General features: G+C 39.5%; 1 protein-coding gene across 8 annotated transcripts in view; it reads left to right on the forward strand.

Annotated features, from left to right (window-relative positions):
• The window catches only part of Mast4 (microtubule associated serine/threonine kinase family member 4), a 648,204-nt gene that overhangs the window by 565,872 nt on the left and 60,880 nt on the right, over positions 1-21,452 (forward strand). For all 8 annotated transcript variants that reach the window (XM_029566302.1, XM_029566303.1, XM_017799580.1 and 5 more), the window contains 5 exons: positions 1,456-1,525; positions 7,566-7,644; positions 14,255-14,412; positions 16,246-16,321; positions 18,642-18,851. In XM_029566302.1, the coding sequence (XP_029422162.1) occupies positions 1,456-1,525; positions 7,566-7,644; positions 14,255-14,412; positions 16,246-16,321; positions 18,642-18,851 (593 nt within the window). The remainder of the gene's footprint in view (positions 1-1,455; positions 1,526-7,565; positions 7,645-14,254; positions 14,413-16,245; positions 16,322-18,641; positions 18,852-21,452) is intronic.

Genomic DNA, 21,452 nt, shown 5'->3' on the forward strand with positions numbered 1-21,452 from the left:
ACAGACAAAATGAATCCTGGATTATTGGATGGCAAAAGCAAAATCTATTCTCCAGGCGTCCAGGGAACACCAGATGCAAAGGCATGATAAATTTCATTGCAGCAGAGGAAATGCTCCTTGGTTCTCTTTATAAAGAAACCGCTTCTCATGGCTTCCCTGTTGAATGGCTTTGATTGTGCTGTCATAAAGTTAATAGCATCTGTTAAAGACAACACTATAAAATTTGCAGCCTTAAGTTAATTGAAAAATTTCAGTGAAGATGTTAGGCTGTCTAGAAGTTCTCAAGGTAACACTAAACTTACCCTCCTTGATGTATTAGTCTGTTCTTTCTACACACTAATAATAAATTGTTTACCTTTACAGCCAAGTGTGCCTTAAAAGTGGAAGCTTGCATTCCTCAGACCTGGTTACAGGGGTCACTTTAAGTAAGGAGCCAATGATGTGGCAACTGGTTTGCTGTCAGGGATGAAATATATCTTCCTGATCTGTTTTCCAGTTTTCATGAAAGTATAGGACACTTTGCAGCCTTTTCTCACCTCCTTACTAAAACCAGCTACAGTCCCAAGTTGTCCTCAGACAATTCTGAGACTCTAATTAAACATGCAGAGGGAAGCAGCATGGTCTGGAGTGTCCTGAACTTGCCCTCGCCAGCTGCCTGCCAAGCTTTGTCAATGATCAGCAGCAGGTTGAGTGGGCTAATGGAGAAAGTAACAAGCCCCGTGGGAGCTGCCCTCCTTCCAGTGAGCAATCAGCCCTCTTCTCTGCCTTGGAAGGACAGTGAAGAGACACGTGCTGCCATCTCCATGTGGCCATGGCTTTTAGAATCAGCCTGCCCGGTCACATTCCAGCTGCTTAGAGACACAGAGATTGTTGAAGAAAATATTGACAAGGGGTAATACTGCTGGGTCTTCCAGTGATGCTAAGCCTGGGACATTTTAGAACTAGACCCAGATGGCTGGATTCACCGTTGTATTTTATGACTAGTTCTGACACATCCATCTTTTAAATGTGCATTTTGGAATACAAGCATTTATTTTTAAGAACATAGGCTTTTTACTAAGGCTGCCTCCCTCCCCCCCAAAAAGCCCCCCCATGGAGGCCTGTGCTTATCCATCCTGTTTACTGAAATGTCATATCGTGAGGATTAAACCAAGACATTTATGAGTCATTATTGTACAGACTGAAATGCTTAGGTTATTAAATATCTGGAGGACTGTGGCATGGTGATAGGGGTGAATGTGTGTATTCATATGTCTTCCCCACTTGTAAAACTGTGCTGGAACTCGGTATTTATCCCCTGCTTCCCAGATCCCTGCTCCAGGCAAAACTAAAACATTATTAGAGGAAATGACATTTTGCAGAGGTGTAAAGAAATGGATTACTGAGAAGATTCTGGATGTGGATAATGGTACAAAAACAAAATTATGCTGTTCATTTCTCTTTTTCTCTCCCTAGGAAATAGCCCTCAAGATAGTCCAAGAAATTTCTCCCCCAGTGCCTCAGCCCATTTTTCATTTGCACGGAGGTAAGGACTGCTCATGAATGGAGCCATAAAGTGTTTCACAGGGAATCCCATTTCACAGCCCCCTTCCCACTGCTCTAAGTCTCACTCTTCCAGCCTTTGGCCTGTGAAACCCTGTTCATTATTACATAAGACCTTCTCCAAAGCTCCTGGCCAGAGGATTTTACTAGAACATACCCTCTTTAACAGATTTAATGATGATTTTTACATTATATTAAGAGTTAGACGATCTCTCTTGATCCATTGCTAGATGCCGAGTCCCTGTGAGGGCAGGAATGTGACCTCTCTCTGTTTTCTCCCATCTGTACAATATGCCTATACATGCTTCATCCTCAACAGGTTTTACTAAATTTTCTGAGCTAATGTTCTAGAGGCTTTAATATATCTGTGTCCTAGTGCAAACTTTCGTTGCATGTTACAAAAATGAGACTTTGGATTACAAGGTATGAATTTGGAGAGGCCTCTCTATTTGGGAGCATTAAGCCAACAATTGAGTGACAGATCTGAAAAAAAGCAATGCTTGGACTACTAGGATATTTCTGTGTTCTCTTTCTATTAATGTCATACTTAAAGTTGGGTACCACGCCTCTGCCTTTGGGGAACTGAGTCAAGAGGAAGTGGTCTCTAATATCTAAGCTCTTCAGAGCTGGTTTCCTGCTGTGGCCCCAGACATCTCTTGTGTGTTCTAAATCAATGTGCTTCCTCCAGTCAGATTCTGGTCTCCACCCCACATTCACTGCTCTCACATAGATACCTTGCCTCCTCCACTTGGGAAAAAATGAAATGCAACCTGTCTATTCAGGTCTCTAAATATTCAGAATAAATTTAGTTTATGGTCTGGATGTTCCATTTATTTGTTAAGAATTTCTCTGAGATCTAACTGTATCCCAAAGTGAATTTAAAATGAAATTTAAAAAGTTACAGAAGTATGTTATAAATGTATTTGTTCTTCAACACACCAATGAGCAGAATCTTATCAGTTGTTCAGTGTGATAAGATTCTCCTGCACACGTCAGCATGTGATACATTTTATATTATGAAATCCAGGAGAAAAGGATTTTTAGAATTATGTATAATTAAGATTCCAGCAGAATTTTCAGAATTCTGTATGATTAAGATTCCACTGTAAGTCCCAAGCCACGAAGAAATGTTTGTTCTTTCATTCCTGTAGACATTTCCATCATATGCTCAAGATCTCTGCATATCCCACTGTGGGGAGGGTATGAGTGGGATGAAGACTCCTCCTCAAGGAGCTTGCTGAGACCTACACCTGGGTCTTCCCAAGTCCCAACTTTTTTTCCTTTAGAATTTCTTTTAACTGTTATACTACAAAAGCATTGCAGAGCCTAACCTGCCCTAGAACATTTGTCCAGTGAATATTAATTCATGATGGCTCACTATTCCAAAGGGGGAAAATCCTATAAAAGTTAATAAACAAGCCCCCCCTGTAATCTTTAAACTACATCTCTTAAAGGGGGAGGGGTATGTTTAATTACCCCAAATAATAAGGAGATGCAAATCTCGTTACAGCATGCATTAAAACATAGCAGAAATCACAGTCTTTTAATCCTGCCAGATTTATTAAAATGAAGAGAATCTAATAATTAAGTGGAAGACTGAAGGACAGATGAATCTGGTTTCTGTGCTATAAAAAATACACAACCCTCCAAGCATGTTAATCTTTGACAAATAAACCATAAACCGTGACAAGAGATTATCACAGGAGACCTCTGGTTTATTTCGCATGAACTTCCAGCTGGAACTCCCTCCACACTGTTCAAAAAGTATTAATTTTGATTAGGGCATGAATGATCATCATCCTAAACTGTTATTCAGGTAAATAGTATCTTGTGTTCCTTATGAAAATCAAATTGGCATTTTCTTTAAATTTTTAAAAATTTTTATTTTATATATATATATATACACACACACACACACACACACATACACACACACGCGTGCGCACACACACACACACACAGAGAGAGATATATATGAGTGTATTGCCTGCGTGTAACTTTGGCAGTCAGAAGAAGGCATCAGATTCCCCCAGAACTGGTGTTACAGACAGCTGTTAGCTGCAGGTGGGTGCTGGGAATCAAATCTGTGTTCTCTGCAAGAACAGCTAGTGCTCTTAACTGCTGAGTCATCTCTCCAGCCCTAAATTGGCATTTTCTATCTAGCCTCTGCTAATTCCTCCCATTTTAGAACTGATTTTTCTTCAGGAAATGTGGAGCCCCTGCCAGCTCGCCATTACCTTCCATTTACTGTGTGTTTCTCAGTCTTTAAGAAGCAATGCCAGCTTGAGATCTTCACATCTTATTGCTCTATAAATTTAGCCCAATAGAGGAACTGTTGCCATATCTTTGAAATCATTCTGGAGTGAAGACACAAAGGTCAGACTTATTAATCTTCTCTGACCTCACTTGTTCAGTGTGATAAAAATCTCCTGTTACACCTCAGTAACATAATAGTCCAATTATAGACTATAAAGTATGACAACACACACCATATTTTATAATTCAGATTTAAGAGTAAAATTATCAAGTTAGTTTTTACATATTGAGTTTATAAAAAAGGGGGGAAATGGATATTGCAGTGTTACATTTTATTTGGAGCTAGGAAACATTATCATAGCACTCATTGCAGTACATATAATACCTAATCTGAAATCCAGACTACTCCAAAATCTGAAACGTTTTGGTTAAAATTTTTTACTATTTGTGTGTGTGTGTGTGTGTGTGTGCGCGCGCGCGCACGCACATGCACACGCAAATGCATTCGTGCCACCGCATGTATGGGTTCCAGGGATCAAACTTAGGTCATCAGGCTTGCATGGAAAATACTTTTGTCATCTTATCAGCCCCCAAATCTGAAACATTTTGAGCACCACTGAAACATTCTGAGCTGCAACAAGATGTGCAAAGAAGTTTCATACTTATGATTAAGTATGTTCACCAATTGGTTCTGTAAATATTTCTAAAAAGTCCAAAAAATATTAAAAGGTCCAAATCTAAAATATTTCTGGTCCCAAGAACTTTGAATGAAGATTACTCAATCTGTGTGATCCATAGTCCATCTAATTGTGGATTATTTAACATTTTCCCTTGATGGTTAATATGGAGCAATAATGTCCTACCTTTTCCAGAAACTGGGAAGTTTGTGTATTACAAATTGCTTTTGCTTTCATTGGAAATCTAGTCCTTCAGTCAATGCCTTCAGCCTCTCCTAGTTGCCTAAGTGTTATTTGTCTGGTTAAATTGCAAAATTTATGTCAATAAGCAAACTACTAGATAAAGTAGACCCTTGAAGCCTGTTGACCAGGGCAACCTCCTAGTTTAGTCTTGTAATTCTTTCTGGAGTTGATTTTAGTTGGTTACATTATATTGTTGTGGTTCATTTTGTACCAACATGAACTGGAGTATGTGATGTATTGCTCCAAGTGACCATAATTATTAAAGGAATCAACCTGCTTCCTCTTAATGCAGTTAAAATAGCCAGGTTGGAATCCAAATCACATCTTTTCATTCTTTCCTTGTTGTATACTACATGAATCTAGATTTTTGTGAGTTGTGTGTGTGTGTGTGTGTGTGTTGGCCAATCTCTTTGTGTCCCATGTTCCCATCAGATGTTCCCCTCCTACTTTTTACTTAATGTGACATTGAGATTTCCACCCACAAGGAAGAATCTTTTCAAAAAAGCTTTGCTGCTTTGGGAAGAATGTGGTGTTGTCTTCAGGTAACATTTTATTGGTAGCTACTGCACATCGTTGGTCAGATCCAAACTGAACTAGTGTGATAGCCTCCTCAGAAAAATCGCAGATTCTCCCTTAAGTACTACATATAGCATATATAGTAACGTTTGATGTGTGGTTGTCATGGTAATGAAAGTACAATGGTTCTTTTGTTCCATTTGAGTAAATAGACATAGACAACTTAGGGAACTTTATGAGACATGAATTATTTCTGGTTGATGGCTGTGCTGAGTATTGAGCACATTCTTGTATAAACATCTTTCTAGTTATGTGTTTTCTGGACTAAGCAAACGTAATTTATGCTTCAGAACTAATAAGAACTTGTCTCCTCTTGGAACTGTTCATCCATCTGAAATATGTCCGTTTATACCTGAGGGAAAGGAGAGTTAATGAATCACAAAACAAAATCACGGTAGGGGAAATTGTGTCCCTCACTCCTTCCAGAGACTAGTTTCTGATAATTGCTATTAAATGGACTGAATAATTCTCTTAAAATCATATCCTTTTCTTTTCCAAATTGGAAGTGGTTAAAATATAAATTTCAGGTATTGGTTTTAAAGACTTTAATAAACAGCCAAATAAAATACAATTGTTTAACTGATTGTTATTTTACAAGTGTATTATGATTATTTTCTTGATAAATATTTTCATTTATGTAAAAATATTTAGATATGATCTAGTTTTGGTTCCTTTTCTCTGGTATGTTTATAAACATTTTGCTTCCTCTTTTTCTTTTTAAATACTTAATTCAATTGTACTTCAATCGTGGTCACAGAAATGACAGGTAAATTTCACTAAAATCTTAGTGTTGTAGTCGTTCTGTGATTTGTCCACTCAATTTTTTCCATCTTGTCTTTGTGGACCATGTACATTTTTGGAGGTAACATCCACGGTAGCCTATAGTAATATTTTTCTTGACTGTCCGGCTATAATAGCAGTTTTCCACATCAACATCTGATTGTGGTTTCTCAAATTCAAGTCTAATGTTTTTGAATTTCCTGACCTCAACTTCAGCTTACTGTGAATGTGTCTCTGTTAAACTTTGTCTGTGGTTGTCTCTCACTTGTTAAATTAATATAATCATAAATTACAGAAAGCCTATATATGATACTGTATCTAAGAATATAATACTGCTTTTTAATAAAGTGTGTTTCCTGTTTTGTCCCTTGGCAAATTTACGTGTGTTTGTTTTGGCAATGTTTATGATTTTTTTTTTTTTTGGTCTTTTTTGAGACAGGGTTACCCTGTAGCCCTAGCTGTCCTGGAACTCACTATGTAGACCAGGCTGGCCTTGAACTCACAAAGATCTGCCTGCCTTTGCTTTGAAATTTCTAATAAAGCTCTGGAATACCAGAAACCCCTAGAAATTTCCTCTGAGGTGACCCCTTGACATCACAGCAGTATTGCCACTCGTGGCTGCTACATTAACTCATCTTAGACCCTTGGAGTGACCTGATTCATACCACAGTCCAACTCATAAAGCCACCATTCAATCACCATTTGAGGATGAAAACCATTTTCTTTAAGGTCCCTGACAGCAGGTCTCTAAGACCAGTGCAGGAGACTCACTCTTTTTGTTAACTTCTATTATGAGTCGAGAATCGTTCCTTCTGCCCTTATGGTGACTGGCCAGAGCCTGCTGTGTGCTCAGAAACTCTTCAGATGGCCTTTGCTCCAATACTTTATGAAGCCAGGTCATGTCAGAAAGCAATAACTTCCCAGAGCCTGAGCTTCCAATAGTCACTTTCTTACTGCTAAAGTTATTTGCCACTTCAATGTGAAGTAAGCAGGAGCCTACTGCATCCGCCATCCCTGTGTGATGAATAGAACTGTTCCTTGGAAATAGGAGGTAGAAAGCCTTTAGGCAGCCTTGTGCCTCCTCTAGGCTCTGGCCCCTGCTGGAGTCCAGATCCTTGTGAAGATCATCGACCTGTTATCAGTTCCCACATAGAATGTTTTCCCTCCCTCCTTTCTGCTTGCATTCCTTTGAATCTGCTGAGTCTGACCACTGTAATTATCCCCCTGCATTCATTTTGTCAAAGCGTATTAGTGAGAGATCAATACTATGGATCAACCCATTCACTTTCTACTTGTTTGGGTGTATTGATTGAGTTTAAATAAAAGTCAACCTTCTGTATAATGTTTGTTTACCCTGAGCATTCCCACACCCTCATAGACTATGTTTATGTCATTTGTTTGACTAAAAATACTCCAGGTCCCTTGGGTTCTCTGGGGTTCCTCGGTATCAGTACTCTACAGCTGGCTTAACCAAACTCCCTTTGTCCACAGGACGGATGGACGCCGCTGGTCTTTGGCCTCTCTTCCCTCCTCAGGCTATGGGACAAACACACCCAGCAGCACAGTCTCTGTAAGTGCCTGAGTTTTTCTCTTCTCTCAACTGCTGAGCTAATCTGCAGTCTGTGTTTCCCCTGGGTGTTTCCTGGTAGGAAGGAGAAGATAAATTCCTCATGTCTGCCACTCTGACATGTCAAATGATGGCCTAGCCAACATAAAAAGGGCACGCAGTCGTGGCAAGCTTCTAAACTATGGGGCATACTGTTGTCTAAGGCCCAGGATCACAAGTTTGGAGGCAAATGGGAGCTTTCATTTTAAGACCATTTGGTGTAGTTTTGGGGAAAAACACAATCTGGTTTTAATGCTTTAGTTCCATGCCAGTGATATTTGTGCTGAAAATGCCATTAATCTTTGATGGACTTGATCTTCTTGCTTGTGTGGTTTGGATAGAAGCTTGTTTTCTTTTCTCTCTCCTTCAAAGGACCAAAATTTGTCTGTGCCTTCTAGGTAGCAACTTTTAAAAAGACAGGTAAAGACCTTAGTAAATCTGTGGAAATGATAGAGGAATAAGGAGATTCTTGCCTCAAACGATAACATTTCAACTAGAGGCCTAGCAATTACTGGATAGTGTTCGGTAGATTAGATACAAGCATTCCTGGCCCAAGGTAGTGGGACCATGGAGTGTCTGTAACCACAGGGCTTGGAAACCAGGTGGTCATTTAGAAAGGCCCAGGAGGTCACAGGGATTCAATGAATGCCTAATGAGGTACTTGCTGGCTCAATAGGAGCTCAGAATGTGGACTTGTGACTGTAGTACTCTTTCTGATTCAGTTCCCTCCTCATTTTGTCAAAATTCCTGGTTTATTGCTGGGGATTGCTGGTTCATTGTGGGCTTTTGCTTTTCTGAACATGTATTTTTAAATTATTTTTTAAATAAGGACCATTGTAGAATTTTAGTTCTTATAATTTTTACATAGCCATAATTTATCCTCACTTGACTTACTAGCTAAATTTTATGTATATATCTTTTTTTTCCTTTTTTAAATTGAATTTTTATTGCTTTCATACAATATTGTTTGGTAATATTTAGATTCCCTCTCTATCTGGACCCCCCACTTACTACCCTCCCACCCAATTTCATGTACTTTAATATATATATAGAGAGAGAGAGAGAGAGAGAGAGAGAGAGAGAGAGAGAGAATCAAATTTGTGTCTTCAAATATCCTGTGGGGGTCCATCCACTGGAGCCTGGTCAACCTACTAGGAGTCTCACCCTTAAAGGAGACCGATTTTCCCCTTCCCAGTTTCCATCACTTTTCAATAGTTCCTCAGGTAGGGTTGGGGTTTCTTCCCCACTTCCCCACATCTATTCTGGAATTTTGTCTGGTTTGAGCTTGCATAGGACTTATGCATGCTGTCACCATTGCTGTGAGTTCATATGAGTAACTGACCAGCTGTCTAGAAAACTGGTTCCTGTGCTCATCCACCACCTCTAGCTTTTACAATCTTCTGCTACCTGTTCAGCAATGATCCCTGAGTCTTAGGGGGCAGAAGTTTGATATAGGTGTCTTATTCAGGGATGGTCATTCTGTACTCATTCTCTACACATTTGGTCAGTTGTGGGTTTCAGTGTTAATCACTGTCCACTGTACTTTTAACAGCCCACACATTGTGCTAAGCATGCAGATACAGCCCCTGAATAATACCTGAATTGATAAGAAACTGCAGTGTGTTAGTTCAAATAACTATATTATCATCACTGTCTTACATTTTGTGTTCCCAGACTCCCAAATGTAATGTGGGTTTTCTGGGGCACCTCTAAAACCAAACTTTGTTAACATTGGCTGGGTCATCTTTACCATCTCTGTAGAGTCATGCATTGCAAAGAGGTCATGTATTTTCCTGTCTGAGCATCCTCTTTGTTGTGCTAGGTGAGTTTACTGCCCATTTGGATCATTTTTGAGAGCATTCCTAACAGTCGTGAGTAGTTTCAGTGGTAACACTAGCTTCATATCAGTGAAATCCTGGATCATAGCAGTGGATAAAATTGTTTGTAAATGCCAGCAAGGTTCTCCTTGGTTATTATGGCAGCGGCCATCATTGGCAATTTTAGATGTGGAAAATGTGGGACCAGAGTGCAAAAATGAATGCTAAAATTGATCCAAAATAGAGCAATTTCAAAAGTTGTAAGTGTTGTTTCTCCCCAGACCCTTGGGTGTCTTTAATTAGAGCCCAGCCATGAATAAATCGAGTACTGGTTCTTTACTCTGTGCCTCTCCTGTACATATTCTCTTTTAACTTCTCCAAACTGAAAACTAAAATTCATGGCTTTGGACTGCAAATTCCTTTATTTCTACTGTATCACCTTGCATTGCCTTCAGTCAAGGTTTATGACAGTTCAGATGATAGATCTCTCTTTTAAAAGAAAAATAGAAAAAAGAAAAAAAAGAAAAAAAGAAAGTTCAAGATGTACCTTCCTTCTATAAATCATACATCATTTTCTATAAAAGTGAATGTATCAGGGATGTGTACATTGACTTACAACGTTATGTATGAATAATTTTGAAATAGTGTTTTTCGAAGTACTTATTATGAGGCAGTGCTAATCTAGCTCCTTTAAATGCGTGGACTCATTGAATCCTGGCAGTATACCTATGGTATTGCAGCTTTTGTTTCTCTCATCTTATGGATCAGAAAACCTGAGGCACAGAAAATTAGTTTTAGATCTATTTATCAACCCCTTTATTTTATCTATGAACACAGCAAGTAGTTTAGACCCTAATGTCATGTCTCTTTTTAGGGCATGTGAGTGACATTTCTTAAGCCTCATGGGTAATCTACTAGAGACTACTGTCTCTACAGCATACATGTGCCTAAAACAAGAAACCTTCTGATGCCTATTTTTGGACACACACACACACACACACACACACACACACACACACAGTATTTTCAACAGCTTTTCTCTAACCTATTTATCTTAAAAGGTGGTATGCAGTTATATATCTCAATATTCCTAGTTTTTCCCTTCAAAATGAAATTTCTACTTTCATCATTGCGCTTTTCGCCGAAAGGTGTAAGGAACTGTTGAATCTGTGGACCGTAGGCACTGTTGCATGGAAGGTCTGCCATCTTTTCTCCTTGGTTGTTGTTGAAGGGGGCAAATGAGAACTATAAAAGCTGAAGCTCCTCAGTTTCTCAATCCTGTCCTTTAAATATTTGGATGTATTTGCAGTTATCTGAATTACTCTTAGAATGCTTATCAACTTTAGTCATTTAGCCAATCCAAAAAATCACTTTACTTTTAAAGAAAAATCTAGAATATTTACAGATAAGGCTATAAGCATTCTGCACTATCACAGTTTAAGTTTTACAAATAATTGTGTTGTTAGCTAGACTCCAGACCCACTCATGCTGAAATGTAAACGTTATTTTATCTTTATCTTCTGGCTATTAAAGAGACTGTGGATTTGCCAAATGTCAAAAATGCAATGTTCTGAAATTGGAAAGAGTTTGTCATATGAAGTTAATCAGTTTTCCCAGAGAATATTTAATATTGCAACTTCTTTTAGTGTCAAAGTTTTGTGGTTAAAATTAATTTGTGGCACTTTTCCAAGATAATATTCACATCATAATTTTTAATTTTGAAATAAGTAATATGGAATTGTGGTGGTAGGACGATATTCCTCTATATATTTCTCACCAGATAAATTATTTTCCACTGAGGGGAAGAATGGAAATAAGAATATAAATACCCATAAATGTGAGGTATGACTATTAAATCATATTACTTTTAATAAATAACAAGTAGGAACTTATGCATGCATATAAACCCTATCCTTTGAAAAATCCTTAGCCTTCTTGAGAGGCAAAATGTTTATTTGAATCGTATCATTGCTCAGAACATGCGTTTGAGCTCTAATTGCTTGGCAAACTAGCAGCACAGTTTTTGATGTAAATCTTCATTCTTTGAAAGTGGATTTGATTTATGGTATAGTCAGAAGTCATATGCAAACTAGTTGGGTAATGAGACTCATTCATACCACACTTGGAGAAATGGGAAATAGTAAGACTTAATTTATTGCAAATCTCTCAAACCAACTTTTGACATTCTTCTACAAGTACTATCTCAAGTATGCATTGGTCAACAGAGGTATCTTTTCAATGAGTGTATGAGAGCCAGGCTTGGTGGTACATGTTTGTAGTCCTGGCTGCTTGGGAGGCTGAGGCAGAAGGATCCCTTGAAACCAGGATGCCAGCCTAGGAAAAACAGCAAAATACTGTCTCAAAAGCACACAGAAGGATGAGACCTTGGGGGCAACACTGGCTCCCTCTGATCCCTCTCTTATCCCAGCAGCACTTGTCACTGGCATTACAAGTTCTCTTCTGAGAGCTTCATTGCTTCCCCGCTGTCCAAGGTGCTATGTCAGGGGCATTACTTAGTACATTTTGAACCCATCCCTGTCCATTTTCCCACTCTACCTTTGTCCCAGGTACCCGCTGGTTATCCTAGTGTTGTTTGGACTCTGCCCATTTCCATTCACATCCTGCTTGTTTTCTCCCTGAGTTGCACCTCTCTCCAGAGAAGCTTTTTGCCTCTTACTTTGTCTAGTGTCAAGATGACAGTGCTTGCTACTACAACTACATTGCTCAGTTTATCATAGTCCCGATTCTCAAATAGATGCATTCCTTATGCCATTATCTGATGATGCAGCGGCTATAATCACAGAAGTTTCTTTAGATTTAACTGAAGTCAACATTTTGTTACATGTGCTACAGGCATTTTGAAAAACAGATTTTATTATGTATCATAAGTGAAATGTTAAAAATACTGCCAAAGCCCCTTCCTCCTCAAAGGACCCTTCTCTGAAGTCTTTGGTATTAGCCCTGTGCAAGTACCACCACTAATTACTGTGAGAAACCCTGGGCCTAGTGTGTTTGGAAATTGACTTTCATGTTAGAAAGGCTACATGATCCCTTACTGTACATAATAGCCCAGCAGCAACTGAGCCAACGAGTCATAATTCAACAGATTAATATTTCTATAGCAACCTGAATCAACATTCACACTAAGTAGATTAATAAATATTTTAAATAACTTTCTAGCAGTTCAGTTGATGCTTTGCTACCCAGAGTGATTACTGTAAACTTAAATACAAATCTCTAGATTTGTGGGTTTGGAAATCTTGGATGCAGGAATGTGGACATGGATTTACCTGTGAAAATATGGTTAAGGTAAGCAGGGTTTTGTTGGGTTTTGGTTATCATTTTTCCCTTGTGCTGGGGCTCAAACCCAGGGCTTAGTGGAGGTCAGGCAAGTATTCCACCTCTGAGCCATACCCTCAGTCTTTTGTATAAAGTCTCCTGTTTTCTGTTTGTTAATTTCCTTGTCTTTGCCATTATTACCTTTGTTTCTCTCCTGCTTAAATTGATTTTATGGTTCTTCTCCTGACTTTTTGAATTGATTTAGTTCATGCGTTTTATTTCCTTTTTTCATAGCGTAAGTATTTAAGATTGCCTGTTGACTCTGAATAAAGCTTTAGTTTATCTCATAAGTCTTTCTTGGGTTCTCATTTTTATGGTTTATAAAATAATCTCATTACATTATAAAATTCTCTTTTTGTCTTAGTATGTACTTAGTAAGGCATTTTATAATTTCAAGGTGTAAGGATATTTTTTGGCTCTGGTCATTAATTTCCAGTAGTGCTGCACTGCAGTGCTTCAGCATTTACGAACGGTGCTTTTTCATAAGGACAGATTTTTTTTTTTGAATGAAAAATTCTGCCATAACTGACATTTTTGAATGAGTGGTAGCTTTCAAAAATATGCTTATTCTAGCCTTGTTTCTACTTATTCAAAAAAAAAAAAAACACCTCAGTCTCTTTTATTAGTATTACTGAGTTTAGTACTCAAGTCAAAGTAACAGTTCTTTTGTTCTTCAGTTCCCCAATTCAAACTGTTAGAAGCTCTTGTTTTCAGCTACTCACATTTTCCACTGTGTTCTAGATGGAGACTGATGATTGTCAAAGAGTAAATCTACATATGGTACAGGCAATGGGTGAAAACCTCATCTGTTAAATAAAGAAGGCTACTCTTACTCCCTGCCTCTCCCCCCACCCCCCCAAAATGAAAGAGATGTTCCAATTCCAAATTTCAAAACAGTGGCATTACTCAGAAAATTTTTGCTCCATCCTTCCCCTGTGTCCGTGGCACATATTGGTGACAGTTGCATCAAAGGTCAGCATGCTTTTATTGAGGGAGGTTTCATTATGTTCTTTATGGTCCCACAGCATATAATTATGTTATTTACCTAAAAGTCTCAGTGTTTGGTGTGAACAGCAGCAGCAGCTAGGCCACCTCCTCAGCTAAGATCTAATCTGTCCCTATCAGTTTCACTCCAGGACTTGCTTTCTGGTCTGGACTTTTATTGGGTCTTGTCCATTTCATAATCTTGGTTTTACCCCGAAGGGAAGCTGTCTTTGGGAAACAGCAGGCAAATAGGGGACATACACAAGGTATGCTGACTTCTCAGAGACATCATCACATTATGCTCTTAGTTATGACTGCTTCCAGAGAACCTGTATAAAATGTTGGTGTTGTCCAAGGTTGGTACTTTGATCTCATACTCATTTCCAGAATTTCTTTGGAAAATAGTCTTACAACTTTACTTTGGTTTGTTCCAGTCATCCTGTTCCTCCCAGGAGAAGTTACATCAGTTGCCATACCAGCCAACACCAGATGAATTACACTTCTTGTCGAAACATTTCTGCACCACTGAAAGCATCGCCCCTGAGAACCGATGTAGGAACACACCCATGCGTCCCCGTTCCCGAAGCCTCAGGTCTGTAGATCTGGCCCAAACCGTTATCTTTGTGGATGATTTGTTTTCAACCATTTTGACTGAAGACCATTCATCCTTTAATTCGTGTATGTGCTCACTTATTTGTGAATTGTCATAAATATAGCATGATTTTTCCATCTATAGATGACATTTTTAATGAACACTGAAAGGCTTTGCATTATTTAAGTTTTCACAACTTGCTAATTGCTGTATAAATCTTAGAGACTGACTACCCATAGAAACTTCTGGCCATGGAAAGGTCAAGGCCAACTAGTGATGGGGCAAGAATGGTTCATATTATTATAAGAAGAGGGAAAAGTTGGTTGGAAAAGGAAGACAAAAACAGGGAGGTATTTTTCCCCAGATTCTATGTTATCAGAACCCATCTCGGTCTTTTTATTCTTTCTTCCCACTGTGTCTTACTTTGTCCAAGATGATAAATTCATTTTTAGGATGTTGTGTCCTCTGAGTTTTGCTGTCATCAAAGGCAGTCAGTACTCATGACATTGAGCAGGACTGGTTTCTTGCTGTTTTTCAAGTCACAGGTATCACAGTTGTGTCTCCAGAAGGCAGTCTCTGTTTCAGGATGCTTATGAAGGAATGCTGTGGGTATTCTCACTGTAGAAGGGAAGGAAAGAGTCAGGACTAGGCAGTACTGTAGCATAGGACCAGCAGCCTCGGCCCACCATGGGCTGTTATCCCTGTAGACTGAATGCTCCTCCCTGCATTCTCCTGCTTCAGCTTCTCAGTCATTGAATGTATTACAGCATACCCTGGGAAGGCCCTGGCACTCTGGGAAGTTCCTGACCTTGGGACTTGACTCCCTGTAGCTGGCAACAGGGCTTTCATAGAAGGAGGAATCAAGGCAGTATGTCTCCTTACCAACAGTATGAGATCTTAATACTACAGAATTGGTGTACATTGATCTGTTGAAGTTTTATTATTTTAAAAAACAGCTTGCAAGGTGTTCAGTTCAACATGGAAGTTCCTCTGTATTCTGCTTCATTTATTATCATAGACTAATACCAAAGGTACTCACACTGGAGAGTTGTGGGATATGTTAGATTATTTTGAGACACAGAATATACTAGCTTTTCCACTTTATCTAGAGATACTGGTTTATTGCAGGGGTACCACTTTTAATTTTCTTTAAGAAGTTCCTGGAGTATCTAGCCTAAGCTATATCCACCCAAGAATATTGGTGACCTAAAACTGTACAAGTATCCTGCCAGGAAGGACACAAACTGACAAAAATACAGAGTCAAAACAGATGTATGGCTGTTTCTTATTGTGCATAATGCCTACCTCAGCATCCCAAATAAATATTTGCTAGAGTAGAAAATGGATTTTGCCACGACACCTGTGCCATGGAAGACTTTCCGCTCTCTCTGTTGGTGTGTGGCAGAGCGCAGGTGTATGATAAAAGTGTGAAATTACACTGTTACATGTGTCCTAGATGCTGTTACCAGCCACCCTGTTTTGTTTTTTATATTGCAGTTCATTAATTGGTTTCCACAACTACACAACCTCATACCACATATATAATATAATCTCAATTTAAGGATGTCTTCTGAGTATTGTGACTGTGATTATTTTGCGACGTTGTTCTTCTTAGGCTTGTTTTTTCAATTGCATTCATTGTGTCTGTGTGTTTACAGGTATGTACGTGCAGGTGTGCACTAATGACTGATTTTGTATTAACTACCTAATACAGAATACTGTTTATATGAGGGTTGCATAGTACTTCTGATACAACTGACTGTTTAGAAATCAAAGGCTTATTTTCATCTCATGCTGTGGCAGGTTTAAAAGGGTAATTTGCTTTGCTTGTAGCCCTGGACGTTCTCCTGCCTGCTGTGACCATGAAATAATTATGATGAACCATGTCTACAAAGAAAGGTTCCCAAAGGTAATGGATGGAATTGAAGATGCCTAGCCTCTCAGTGAGCAGGCAACACGGACCTAGCATCTGTAAGGTGATTTTGTTACAAGAAGTAAGGGTCCAATTCAGTAATGATCTGCATTAAACAGCATGGTAGTCATCTCAGAAAAAGAAAGCACTGGACAGACATGACGTTAACGACTTCTGGGAGCACAGTATTCTGTATGATGAATGTTTCTGGGGGGCACCCCACATGGGGGCGTCTGGTAGGTACAGTAGTGGGGTCTGCCCTCAAAGGCTCTACCGCCTTCAGACTCCTTGTACTCGTGTTCTACATCTGCTGTGTGGTCATCAAGAACATGGGATTTTTCTCTCTCAGAAGCCGTAGCTTGCTGTGTCCTGAAAATGGTTTTTCTTTTTTAAACCCCATTTTCCTTTCCCATCTCTTCAGTCCTGGCCCTTCTAGCCCTGTTGCTCTGGAAGTGGAGGTGCAGTTGGACTGGTAGGAGGCATTTGAGTTACACTAGTGTGTACTGTGTGCTTGTTGCCAGGCCCCTGGGCTGCAAGTAATAGCTTTTATAGTCCCTTCCACACCTTCTCACTCAAGTGGCTCAGCACACTGGGACAAAAGCTACCTCTTCACTGGATCCTCCTCACCCACTGCCTTTGTTGCTCTAAGCATCAGAACAAAGGGAGACCTTTGAGTTCACAAACCAGGAGCCAAGTACTTATTATTTGTAATGAACCTGACACTGATGACATTGATTAAAGCTGTATCACCTATTTATCACATGTCACTTGCTCAACAGGGAAAGAGATATTGATTATGCCTAGTTAATGAGGTTCAGAGTTTAGAGGAGATCAGGGGGAGGGAAAGAGGGAATCCCCCTGTATATATAGTTTCTGTAAACAAGTAATACTGATCAGCCAGCAGGCAGTCAACAGAAAAGAAAATGAAAGTTGGAAAGGGAATTTTAGATCTACCTTACCAGGGGTCCCATTTACTTCTTGCACAGATATAGCTTTCAGAGAAAAGGATAAAGATGCTATGTATATGCTCCCAGCATGCCGAAACCTTGCCAAGAAAACGTTGTGGCTCATACTGTGGAACTTTAGCATAATCCCAAGTTTTGAATAATAACTAAAGAAATACTTCATATTTTGCTTACCCATCAGAAAGAGCCCAAGATCTAACATGAAAGCAAAACCCTTCACAAGAAGGGTTATTTCAAGAAGCTTACATGAACCATCTTACATTTGATGGGGCACCCAGGAAAGGGGGATTAAGCAGCCAAAGTGCTCCTTTTCATTTAAGTAACATTTATTGTCTTCATTTCATATCATGAGGTGACACCTCTTCCTCTCCACTTTCCTTCTTCTCTTTCCCCTTCCTTCCTTCCTTCCTTCCTTCCTTCCTTCCTCCCTCCCTCCCTTCGTTCCCTTCTTCCCTCCCTCCCTCTTTCCTTTCTTTCTTTTTTAAAAAATATTTATTTTATTTCTCCTTCCTCTCCTTCCTCTCCTTCCTGCCTTCCTTCCTATTATTTATTTATTTATTTATTTATTTATTTATTTATTTATTTATCTTTTTGAGACGGTCTCCCTGTATCCCCCACTGGCCTGGATTCTCTATGTAGGCCAGGCTGGCCTCCATCTCACAGAGATTTGTCTGCCTATGCCTCCCAAGTGCTAGGATTAAAGAATGTGTACTTTAATAAAGTAATATTAGCATCATAGTGGAAGATACAGAAATTGTCTCTATTCCCCCTGCCTTGTATGTGCACAGCCTCTCCTGTTATCACCATCCCCAACAGAGTGATGCATTCATCAGCAATTGATGAGCTCCCATGGACACAGCATCCCCCACAGTCCACATTGGCAATCAGTCTTGATGTTGTTCAGTTCCCTGGGTTTGGACAAATGTATAATGACTTATGTACACCATGATCATATCATGAAAAAGTGAGAGGTTTTTTTCTTTCTAAAATTTGTGGTGTGTGTGGTACTTTAAATTGATTTTGATCATGTTAGTCAAGTGCTCTAGCAGTAAGCTAGAGTAAGTTTAAAAATGAGTTCTCCTTCATATTTAATCTTAAGAATTCTTTTTTTTTTTTTTGTAGCCCCTGCTGGCCTGGAACTCAGTATGTAGACCAGGCTGGCCTCGATCTCACAGAGATCCACTTGCCTCAGCCTCCCAAGTGCTGGGATTAAAGGCATGTGTCACCATGAGCAGAGATTTTCAGAACTTTATTTAATAACTTGTATAGGTTGGTGGAAATGAAAGGGAAGAATGATAGTGTTGAGTGGTTTGTGTCTTCTTGTGTTACACCTGTGTGTGTCACCTCAACAGGCTACAGCTCAGATGGAAGAACGTCTAAAAGAAATTATCACCAGTTACTCTCCTGACCACGTTCTTCCCCTGGCAGATGGAGTGCTTAGTTTTACTCACCATCAGATTATTGAGCTGGCTCGAGATTGTTTGGATAAATCCCACCAGGGTCTCATCACGTCACGATACTTCCTTGAATTGCAGCACAAATTAGATAAGTTACTACAGGAGGTAAGAACATGTGCCATGCATATAAAGTTTCCTGATTTGTTTGCATTTCTCCAGATGAAATATTTTTTATAAAACCATTTGCTTACAAGTGGTAACTGTGAGGCAGAGTTCACATTCCAGGGGAGAAAAAAAAAAAAAAAAAGCATGGCTACATGTTATGAATTGATTCTGGCCATTAGGTGTAGAAAGTTAATGTAATCACCTGTACAGTCACCTCAGGACCCAACAATCTATGACTCTAGGATAAGTGGATTGTTAAGGATTCCCAAGTAGTGATTCTTCCCCCCTTGCTCATAAAATTATAAATTGCCTGAGTGTATGTGTGTTATATGATGTTATTTGCTATCTAGTTCTAATATCTGAAAAAAAATGAAATGGAAAATTGCAGGCTTCTTCCAGGCTGTGTGTCCTATTAATTAACTTGCATGTGGTGTTGGATAGTAGATGGCAACTTACATTTTCATTAGTGTTAGTTTTTCTTCTAACAAAATATCCAATTTCCGAAATGACAGATAAACACAGGACCTGTGTCTGCCTAAAACTCCCATGCCTGGCTCCTGATAACACCTAGGACCAGAAGGGAATGTATCTGGTGGAAAGGAATTAGTGCATAATATTGCTCTTCTGACTGAAATTGATCTGCCACAGCCTACAAAGGAATCCTATTTAGCCCATATATGGATTTTTAGTATTTATGTATCTCTTAGGGCATATATTATGCCCATGTAAATGTAATCATGGTGAGGTTTTTTTCCTCAAAATGAATATATAAATACACCAAACTGAGGGAAAATGCTAGCATCCCAATTTTTGAGAAATCCATCTGTCCTTGCCCTACAGGATTTAATTCTGGCAAATACAAAGATCCCTCTCTGGCTAGCAGCTGTTATTCCCATCCCTTTCCCATTCAAACTTCCCAACAGAGTTTTCTCTGAGATCCTCATTTCTCACATGTCACTAGTAAAGGAGTGCCCCAAAAGTGGTCTTTGAGAATGAATACATAGCTTTTGGGGGTTTTGTTTATTTCCAATTTGGCATAGACCAATTTTCCCATAAATGAAAATGAAAATGAATGTGTAGGAAAATGGCCCTGTACTTGGGTGTCCTGGCCATATACACATGCCGTGAGAGTCACTAGATGCTCACTCTCCTAGTTTGTGCTTAGCTCACACCCACTGATGGCAGTACATGGACTGTACTTCTTCTGAAAATAAGCTGGAACACAGTCTGTAAAGCAATGGTTTTTGTTGTTGTGTGCTTTGCCCACCTACACTGGTGTATGACACACAAAGGTTTCTAAATAGTTGTCATATGCCTGGCTTCTGAGTCATGAGACTCCCTGGTCCGCTTCTACCATGTTCACACTTTCTCCTTTCTCCTTTTAATCCATTCTTTTCTTCTTGATAGTTCTCTGGCCATTTCTTCCCCATTTCTTGAAGGGGTTTCCTTTCCAGCTTGTCTTTTCTGTGGCTTAGTTTGCCCCAGTCTCACATGTATTCCTGTACTTCTCTGTCTTTGCTGGTGATCTCATTGCCCATCTTTGATGAGGGTTCTTTGTACTCCAGTGGATTTCAACCCATGTATCAGACAGTACCTTGTGGTGAGAATTCAGATTCATGTGTCTGCCTGCCTCTTGAATGTCTTTCGACTTGGACAGCCTGCCAAAATGGCAGTGGATAACCCCAGAGTGGCTTAATTAGATTGAGCATCTTCTTAACCAAACCTGGCACTCCCATGGATTGTGTCTCCATCATTCGACATCACCATCTTCCTGCTACCTGCTAGGACTCTGAGTAATCTCTTTCTATATATCAGGCAACTATTAGCATCTGCTGGTTTTCTTCCTACATAGTCTCCTACTTTTCTCTCTCCTTATTACTACCTGGCTCAGATCCTCTTCCTCACTGGTCTTTCCAGGTCTGACCCTTCAAATCTATGCTTCTGTTCAGCTCCAAGAAAGTCTAGCACTTTTCAGTGTTCCATTCTGCTTAAGGCAAAAAACATAGCATGGCATGTGGCTGGATTTCCTACTCAGCTTATTTAACCATGGTGCATTGTAGCAGTCTTTTGGTGGGGAGTAGAGAGAAGTCTCACGTTTCTGTAAAACAGTGTGTTCTTTGAAGAACGTTGGTCATTTCTCATTCCCTGGTGCTTAGCTCAGTGTCTGGTAGTTTTTGCTTCCCCAGTTACTATGGAAGAGAGAGAAGGAAGAAAACACATTTGGAAGCTTGCCAGAATATTTGATCTGTTATGATATGACATCAAGTAACTTAAGTCTGCTGTTCCTCTTCATCAAATCAACTTCAGAAAATGCTGGAAGCACCGTGGTTGTTACTGTTCATGAGACGTTGAACATGCTGTTTGTGCAATGGTACACGTTTGAATGAAACAGGTGGACTGAGGAGGAGCCTCCATGACCTACTCCTTCCTGAATTCCACAGTGCCATCCAGAATAGCATCTTACTAATCACTTTAGTCCTATGTTTTCCATTTCTTCCTAGGAAGTTCCTCAAGGGGATAGACTTGATATCCAGAGCGAAATATATCACACCCCCCCCCATTCTTTTGTTTATGTATGGCAGGCATGGCAGATTGTTTTGT

Source organism: Nannospalax galili, unplaced genomic scaffold (genome assembly GCF_000622305.1).
Source record: "Nannospalax galili isolate Female #2095 unplaced genomic scaffold, S.galili_v1.0 scaffold518, whole genome shotgun sequence".
Taxonomy (NCBI): domain Eukaryota; kingdom Metazoa; phylum Chordata; class Mammalia; order Rodentia; family Spalacidae; genus Nannospalax; species Nannospalax galili.